The sequence below is a fragment of the Spermophilus citellus genome, assembly GCF_964194105.1.
Source record: "Spermophilus citellus genome assembly, chromosome: 18".
Lineage (NCBI taxonomy): Eukaryota > Metazoa > Chordata > Mammalia > Rodentia > Sciuridae > Spermophilus > Spermophilus citellus.
In genome coordinates, this window is record NC_138200.1 from 67,087,411 (window position 1) to 67,096,628 (window position 9,218).

The 9,218-nt window shown below is 54.8% G+C and overlaps 1 protein-coding gene across 1 annotated transcript; it reads left to right on the forward strand.

The window, feature by feature from the left end:
* Positions 1 to 4,296: 4,296 nt before the first annotated feature.
* Positions 4,297 to 7,016, forward strand: FOXC2 (forkhead box C2). Its single transcript, XM_081273911.1, has one exon. It carries the CDS (start codon positions 4,756 to 4,758, stop codon positions 6,256 to 6,258), a length of 1,503 nt encoding a protein of 500 aa, XP_081130037.1. The 5' UTR covers positions 4,297 to 4,755; the 3' UTR covers positions 6,259 to 7,016.
* Positions 7,017 to 9,218: the final 2,202 nt, after the last annotated feature.

Consider the following 9,218-nt stretch of genomic DNA (forward strand, 5'->3'; position numbering starts at 1 on the left):
CTTCTCCCTCCCATCTGTCCTACCTCGCTTTCTCCCACGGCAGCCCTGGGAGTAGGTAGCAGCGAAGCATCCCTGTGCCCGCCTGGGACAGAAGGGAGGCAGCACTGTGAGGTACATTGGAGGCACCTGTTGAAATTCTAGCCTGGCCCTGGGAACCTGTGGAGGGCTCCAGTGGCTAAGATGAAGCCCCATCCCCTGGTGGCCGCATACCTGCCACAGCCTGGGAGCTGGTGCTGTGGCGATCTCCTCCATCCCTTACGCAGCATCTGCCTAGACTACACCAGCACCTGTTGGCATTGAATTCTGGGCTTGAACCCCGCATGGGCGAAACGTCCTGTGGTTATGGCAGGGGAAATGGGAGGTGTCTCTGAAGTGACATCCATTTATTCAATTTATCACTTGGAGCATGGAGTCTGCCCCGCCCCCCCAGCAGGATTCAACCCAGCACAGGGAGACCCTGGACCCTGACTGCCTTCCTGGTGCCTCCATTCTGGTATGGAGGCCGGGCAGACGGCAGGCACAGGGTGGTCAGTGCAGCTGGGAGATGAAACAGGATGCGGTGAGCCGAAGGAAGGAAGCCAGGGGAGGAAGTGGCTGGGAGCCAGACTGAGAGTGGGGGTCAGGCAAAGGTCTTGAGGAGTGCAAAGGCCCTGTGGGGCCCAGGCTGGGCTGGTGTGGAAGCCCCCTGTGGGGCGCTTGCAAGCAGAGGCTGAGGCTGGGGCAGGGGTGTCCTCACCTCTCACTAACTCCAAAGGGGGAAGAGGATCGATGGTGCCCGGGTGGCCTGATTTCGGTGGGGCGGGGGTGGGGGGCTGCTCTGTGCTTCCCCTTTATTCAGTCCTCTGAAGTCTCCCATAAAAGGTAATTTCTGTAAGTCAAAAGACAGTGGGTTTTTACAAGGCAGCATGCACTCCAGTTGACCAAGGATCACTTCCCATGTAGCATCTGGAAGCCGTGACAGCTCTGCTCTCTGGAGAAAGGTTGGGAGGACACTGGCTCAACCAAGGAGGGCAGAGGAGAGGCAGCCCTCCCCCACCTGGCCACGGGGGTTCTCCCTGAGCCTCCGAATCAGAGGAGGCTGCACTGGCTCACAGGCCTTCCTCTGAGAAGCTTTCTGATCAGTTCCCCCAAACTGTGCTGCACTGGCAGCAGGGGAGGGGGAGGAAGGCATTCCTTCAGCAGCCCTGGGCTGGGGCTGGGGCTTAGCAGTAGAGCACCCGCCTAGCACGTGTGAGGCGCTGGGTTCGATCCTCAGCACCACACAAAAATAAATAAAATCAAGGAATTGTGTTCAACTGCAACTAAAAAAAAAAAAAAAAAATTAAAAACAAGCAAAAAAACCTGGGAGCGTTTCCCTGGAGAAGACTTCTTGCTCCCAAGAAGTTTCAAAGACATTTCTGTTTCCCCGCAGATCATGCTCTCCAAACATGGCAAGGCTACGGAAAACACTGCGCAGTTTATTGACCTTCCCTCCCTCCGGCAGGTTTCCGAAGGCCTCTTCCTGCTGTGCAATGCCAAGGTGCGTCCGTCAGGTGTCAGCACCGTCATTAGCGCCGAAGCCACCGGCTTTTCCTTCTTTTTTTGCAGAGTAGTTCCCGTGTTGGACGCAGGATGGCGCCAACACCCACAGAGTCTGTCTGAGCCAGGTGAGGGAGCCCAGCCGCGCCCGGACGGGAAGTGACACGCTGTGAGGAAGAAACAGCAACTTTCGCCTTTTTCACCGCTTATCACTTTAGTAACACACAGGGCCCTCTGGGACCCGATTTTGCTTTAGGCTCTGACAATGAGGAAGGGGGAAATCAGCAAGGAAATAGCAGCCCACAATCCCAAATACGCTGGTAGGTTAAAGCCAGGATGGTAAAGATGGCAAAGTCCAGGTGTGTTCTAATAACCTGAACAGACATCTCTCCCAGGGTCCCACTACACCGAGAAGAAACCCAGTCCCAGGGGAAAGGGAAATGTCTCTCTCACCTCTTCTGTCTTACTTAAGGAGGTCTCCCTGGCCTTCACTTCTCCTGGCTAATAAATTTGGCAACTCAACCAAAGTTCTAAATGGCTTCGGTTTAAACCTGGGCTCTCTCAGAGGTACAAAGGCAGGCAGAAACTGACATTTTAGAATTTGTTTTTCAGTCTTTAGGTAGTTTGAGTTTTGCCCTATGCTGTGATAAAGCATTTAACACACACACACACACACACACACACATACTCCGACACATACACACACCTCGTAAAAGCAGAGTAAATAATATCTCTCCAAGAAGCCTACAGACTGGGGGTGTTTCTTGATCAATAGTTTTGCATTTTCAGTAAAACTGTGAGGCTCAGCATGCCTGTGGTGCATTTCAGGAGAAACGTACTTTCTGTCACATCCTTATTTTTTTAAAAGATGAATGCAGAAATATTAGAGGTATAAAAAAATAAAGTTGTAGTGGGAGTTTGGAGTCAGGAGAGAAGGCAAGCCATCCACCCCTGAGCTAAGAACTAACTGGGCAGCTTTATTTTACATTGTTGGAAAAGTTGGGAGGGGGGTCAAGTTAGAGAAAGAACCAGAACACCCATAAAAATTGTGTCTCAAAAGTAGAATATTCAAGACAATAGGAGCCTGCTCTGTGCTTTCCTTTTGGTTTTGAATTTATTAGGAGACAAAGGTAATGCACACAAATATTTTTGTGTTCTTTCATTGAAAATGAACGAGAGGTCCCCGATTTCTTCTAGACAAGACTTAAGGGGTGGATTCACACTCTTGCTGAGAATTTAATGAGAGTTAGGAAAAGAAACACAAATGTTTTATCTGCAACCCTCTTCCCTACCCAACCGGACCAACAAGCCTGGGCATTGAGGCTTTGCTAAGGTCAGTCCCAGCCCTTCAAGGGGGTGGACAAAGGGGGCTCGGATTATTGAGGTGTGGAAGGAATAAATAATCGCTCCCTAAATAAACAAATTGTCCGAGGGATTCCTAGAGGCGAGGAGGAAACTATGATGGTCGAGGTCCTAGAAGTCTGCTTCAGGTCAGTATCGGGAATAATTAGAATCCTGGGGGCGTCTTCCACCGTCTGCACCCTCTTACCCAGCCCCCCCCCCAAAAAAAAGCCCGGCTGGGCCTCAATTCGTCTTATCAAAACTCAACAAAACAAAAGAGACTAAAATACAAAAAGTCAACTTGAAGAATCCCAAGGGGGCTCTGCCAGCAGCGGAGGTAGGGACTGCGCCCTGGGGTCGGCGTTTGGCAGCTCGCGCGGCGGGGAAGCGTCCACGCGGCCAACCCCGGCGCTCCGCGCGAATTGCGCGCTTCTTCAGGCGAAGCCCCGCGGAAAGCAGGCTCGGGTTTCCCCTGGCCCCGCGGAGCAGCCCGGGCTCCGACTGGGCGCGGGAGGCTGCCGAATTGTTCTGGTCTTCGGGGAGCGCGGGAGTGAGCTTGTCAGAGGGAATTTATTTCTGGGGAAGGGAGAGGCGCGCGGAGCGGGACGCGTGGGCCGCCGGGGTCTGCGGGGGAGAGGAGGGGGAGAGGGAGCGGCGGCTGCACTCGGGCCGAGCCCACACGCGGTCACCGAGACGGACGACGTGCGGGATCCCGGCGGAGTCGAAAGGTGACTTTCCCAGGTTGGCAGTGCCCTCCCCACGCGCCTTCCCAGTGGCCCCCCCGCAGCCTGACCCGGGGCAGGAGCGAGGGGATTCGGTTTCTATGCGGCGCCTCCAAAACCTGAACAGGTCGTTCCTGACGCCTGGAGCTGGCGACCCGCCGGAGACGATTAATCATCGCGTTAACCGGGGACGGCACCCAGTGCCGGTCCCCTCCACTCGGATCGGGCACGTCCGCTTTTAATCCATAATCTAGGCCCCGATGACTAGGAATCTAACCACTCGCCTCATCACTCATTAATAAGAAAGTTCCCCCAGCATCTCTGCCGTCCCCAAGGTGTGGTGGGAGCTACTTGGCTGCACTCGCCAATTCGATTTTATATTTCAAACTTATTTTTCGCTAAGAAACTTCTATTTTTTTGCCCTGGGCACGTGGTCCCATTAACCAAAATACCATAATAAAATAAATTTTATTAAGATAACTCATTTTTTAAAAGACTTTTCAAGTTAGGGCTGAGCTACAAAAAAGGCGAGTGCTGCGCGGCTGGGTCTTAGAGCCGCCGGATTCCTTCGCTCCGCTCCCTGATTGGTGCCATCTCCCCATAGCTGTCAGATGATTGGTCCAAAGTTGCAGGAGGGGGCGCGGCCTGAGGAAAGTAAAAACTCGCTTACTGCAAGAAGACTTTTGAAACTTTTCCCAATCCCTAAAAGGGACTTTGCCTCGTTTTCCGGGCTCCGCAGGGCAGCCACTCTGGACCCCGGCTCGCTGACCCTCAAGGCTGACGATCTGCAGGGGGACTTGGAGACCTGCTTTCTCCCTCCTTGCGCGGACGGGGGGAACATTCCAGTGCACGCGAGGCGTCTCTGCTGCGACCAGCAGTCTGCCCGGCTGCCATCCGCCGGACCCCGAAAGCGCGCGGGCGAGCAGGGCCGGAGCTGTGGTCGCCCAGGGCGCGCCCTCCAGGATGCTGACCCGCCCAGTCCGCTGAAATCGAGCGCTCCTCTTCGGCTCGAGCGCCGGCGCCTCCTCCACCTCGCCGCTGAGGCTTCGCTCAGCCGGGGCAGTCCCCACCGATTCTTTCCCTTCTCGCGCCTCGCTCTCACTCTCCAGGCCTTCCTCGCTCCCCTGGCCGCAGTCCGTGCGCGCAGGCGGTGGCGAGCGGTCTTGGACGCAGCATGCAGGCGCGCTACTCGGTGTCCGACCCCAACGCCCTGGGAGTGGTGCCCTACTTGAGCGAGCAGAATTACTACCGGGCAGCGGGCAGCTACGGCGGCATGGCCAGCCCCATGGGCGTCTACGCAGGCCACCCGGAGCAATACGGCGCGGGCATGGGCCGCTCGTACGCGCCCTACCACCACCACCAGCCCGCGGCGCCCAAGGACCTGGTAAAGCCGCCCTACAGCTACATAGCTCTCATAACCATGGCGATCCAGAATGCGCCAGAGAAGAAGATCACCCTGAACGGCATCTACCAGTTCATCATGGACCGTTTCCCCTTCTACAGAGAGAATAAGCAGGGCTGGCAGAACAGTATCCGCCACAACCTTTCGCTCAATGAGTGCTTCGTTAAGGTGCCTCGCGACGACAAGAAACCTGGCAAGGGCAGCTACTGGACGCTGGACCCTGACTCCTACAATATGTTCGAGAACGGCAGTTTCCTGAGGCGCCGGCGGCGCTTCAAAAAGAAGGACGTGCCCAAGGAGAAGGAGGAGCGGGCCCACCTCAAGGAGCCGCCCCCGGCATCCTCCAAGGGCGCCCCGGCTGGGCCCCCCCTAGCGGACGCCCCCAAGGAGGCCGAGAAGAAAGTGGTGATCAAGAGCGAGGCTGCATCGCCTGCGCTGCCGGTCATCACCAAGGTGGAGACGCTGAGCCCCGAGAGCGCGTTGCAGGGCAGCCCGCGCAGCGCGGTCTCCACCCCAGCGGGCTCTCCGGACGGCTCGCTGCCAGAGCATCACGCATCGGCGCCCAACGGGCTGCCCGGCTTTAGCGTGGAGAACATCATGACGCTGCGAACGTCGCCGCCGGGCGGCGAACTGAGCCCCGCGGCCGGGCGCGCTGGCCTGGTGGTGCCCCCGCTGGCGCTGCCCTACGCTGCCGCGCCGCCTGCAGCCTACGGTCAGCCGTGCGCTCAGGGTCTGGAGGCGGGGGGCGCGGGGGGCTACCAGTGCAGCATGCGCGCCATGAGCCTGTACACCGGGGCCGAGCGGCCGGCGCACATGTGCGTCCCGCCCGCCCTGGACGAGACCCTCTCGGACCACCCGAGTGGCCCCGCATCACCGCTGAGCGCCCTCAACCTCGCTGCCGGCCAGGAGGGCGCGCTCGCTGCCGCGGGCCACCACCACCAGCATCACGGGCACCACCACCCACAGGCGCCGCAGCCCCCGCCCGTTCCTCAGCCCCAGCCCGCGCCGCAGCCCGGGTCGGCCGCGGCCCCGGCGGCTTCCTGGTATCTCAACCACAGCGGGGACCTAAACCACCTCTCTGGCCACACATTCGCGGCCCAGCAGCAGACTTTCCCCAACGTCCGGGAGATGTTCAACTCTCACCGGCTGGGAATTGAAAACTCGACCCTCGCGGAGTCCCAGGTGAGCAATGCGAGCTGTCAGCTGCCCTACAGAGCCACGCCGGCCCTCTACCGCCACGCAACCCCCTATTCCTACGACTGCACAAAATACTGAAGCGCCCCAGCCCTTCCCTGCTCTGGGCCTCGCCTCCAGACGCGACCCTGTCAGACTGCGAAGGCTGCAGACAGTGACGCACAAAGAAACAAATCATGCCCACCGACCCGGGAGCAGAGAGCTCGTGCGCCCGCCTCCAGCCGTCTGCGAAGCGTCTATGAAGTGTGCAGGTAACTTTAGTCCGCCGCCCCGTTTCTGAGATCCCAGGAAGTCCCTCTAAAGGGACGCAGCCCAGCGAGATGAATACCGATTTTTAAAATCCCCTTCCCCTACCAGGACGCTGTGCTTTTCTCTACTTGGGGTTTCAAAGATCTAAATTATGGACCAAATACCATAGCGACCATTAATGACTTTCTGTAGAAACCCCCACAGGTGTATGGGAGTCTCTATAGATGATGTATGTGCTGTGTGTAATTTTAAATTTCTCTAACCGTGCTGTACAAATGTGTGGATTTGTAACCAGGCTATGTTGTTGTTCAGAGCCATTAATATAATATTTAAAGTTGAGTTCACTGGATAATTTTTCATCTTGCCCAACCATTTCTACCAATTGAATTTAAGAAATCTCTGTGGGGGTTTTCTTGTACAATTCTTTACCCCATTGTAGGTCTTTTACAAAACAAGAAAATAATTTATTATTATAATTTTTTTTTTTTGGTCAGTGGATAAAGAAGTCAAGTATCTGATACTTTTTATTTACAAAGTGTGATGGTTTTGTATAGTAGATTCCACCCTCAGTATTCCTACAAGAAAAAAAAACTTAAAAATTTTAACTTCATCTGTGTTTGTCTTATGTGGTCTTAATTGTTGTATTTACCTAAAATAAACCCATGTCGTTTTTTTGCCCAAAGTTCGGACAATGTGTTTGTGTTCTTATATTAAAAAAAAAAAAAAAAAGGTGTGTTTCCAAACCCACCTTTTCTGATTATTTTTGTTACACCGGTGGCTGTTCGTGTAGGTACATATAGATGATCACAGGAGTGCTCCCCTATTGTCTTATTTAGTGACAGAAAAATCTTTCAATTAATTAAAACCTCCAAAATTAGATTTTTTCCCCCAGGCAATCTGAGAACAGTCCCCTTTGGATGGGGCTTCTCGAGAGATCCTGAGCTGGTCAGTTGCTGTAGTGCATTTTGTTATATTCAGAAAAAAGTGCCAGTTGTCAAAACAAAACAGTGCCACTCCATTTCAATGTCCAGCTGTCCCCAATTTAGGAGGCAAAGGAGAAGGATAAACATTACCCATTTGCTAACTGTAAGCCAGGGTGAGTCCTGCTTTCTTTCCCTCGATTTCCTAAAATGCGGACTTCTCTTGCTCACTTCAGTGGTTTTTCCAGAAAAGAATTTGAGCTGGGCCAGCAAAGGTTCCAAGGGAATTGATTCTCTAGCATTTAATATTTCTTGCCTTTGGGACCAGCCCAGACATGGGTTTCAAAAGGCTTTACTTCCCTATTTGATTTTTAAATCTTTACCCTATTGCAGTGAATAAATTTCAAAGCTCACTGCCCTTTGAAAGCAATTTGATGCTTTTAGATTTCTAAATTTTAATCAATTTAGGATGTTAAATGATGATATCCTTACTCTTTCTGATTTTGTTATCTTTTAAAATTTTGATATCAATATAGCCTTTGTGAAATGTAGTTGAGGAAATGTCTTTCTTATCTTTTTTTTTTTTTTTTTTTTTCTGGAATCTACAACTCCCCTGCTGGCCTCCACTTGTGAGTTTTGGGACTCCAGCTTCTGTCATTCCCACCCCAGCAGGTGAGCTGTGCTCTGCCACCGACAAAGCTCTTTTTGAATTTAACATTCCAGGGGACAGCGATTTAGCTACGGGTGGCTTTGCTTGGTGCAAGGCTGACTACCAATCACTGTAACCTGGGTATTGTGTTTTCAAAATGGCCTTTTGCCTCTGTGCCACGTTAAAATAGAGTGAGGGGAAGTCTGAAGCACAGTAATTCTCCCCACATGTGCAGCACAGATTCTTCAGTCTGCGGAGGCAAAGGTGGCCGGTGGTCAAGGCTTAAAGCCTGCGGGCTGGTTCTTTCCATAGGTTCGGACTGGGGCTTGACTTGAGCAGGCACCTAGGCAGCCATGCTAGGGTTCAGTGAGCAAGAGGAGGTACCTGAGGAAGGGGGTCCTCTCCTAGGGTCAGAACTGGGTGGCCGCAGCCCCTGGCTCCCGCCAGCCACACCGGTTTCACTTTGCTTCTGCTCTTCCTGCCCCTGACCCAAGAGGACCACTCAGCACCACCAGTGGGTTGTGCTCTCCTTCTCCAGATGTTCCAAAGAGACCTCCCTGAAAGCTTGCCCTGCCTTAGGGTCTGGAACTCTCGCTGCCCTGTGGATGATGAGACCGAGAGACGTGGAAAGTAGAGAAGGGATGGAGTGGGGGAGAGACCCGGCTGCTGCCGACACCGTGCCACACCGCCACACCGCCACACCGCGCCGGGCTTCTGCACCTTTAGGAAGCCTTCCTCAAGAAGTCGCAGCTGCCAGCGGGTAGCTGGAGAAGGTCCGCTCCGCAGCCCGCAGAGCGAGGGCAATGGGTCATTCCATTCTTCTGGGAAGGTGGGCAAGCTCAGGACGGTCGCATCTGGGGCCTCCGGAGGCGGGAGAGTGGAGACCCGCGGCCCTGGGAGGTGTCGGCCAGCCCGCTCCGTCACTCTCGCCGGGAGTCTTAAACCAAGGAGGCTGGGTGCTGCGGAACGGCCGGAAGCTTGGTTTTGTCTGCTGCGTGCGGCGCCTGGCCCCACGCTCGGCTCGCCCGGCTTCAGCCGCTCCTGCGCGGCCTCGGGCCTCGGGCCTCGGTTTAGCAGCCTCTCCTGCAGCCCAGCGGAGAAGCCCGAGGCCAGACGCTGTGAGCAAAGCCGCACCAAAGCGGCGGCCCTGCCGGCTCGCAGGTCTTCGCCCCCACCCCAAGCGTCTGCTGCCTGCCAAAAAAGACCTGGGCGCCAGGCACAGG

Excerpts from the sequence above, each read along its gene's own strand:
- FOXC2 (XM_081273911.1), top strand. The coding sequence starts at position 4,756 with ATGCAGGCGCGCTACTCGGTGTCCGACCCCAACGCCCTGGGAGTGGTG.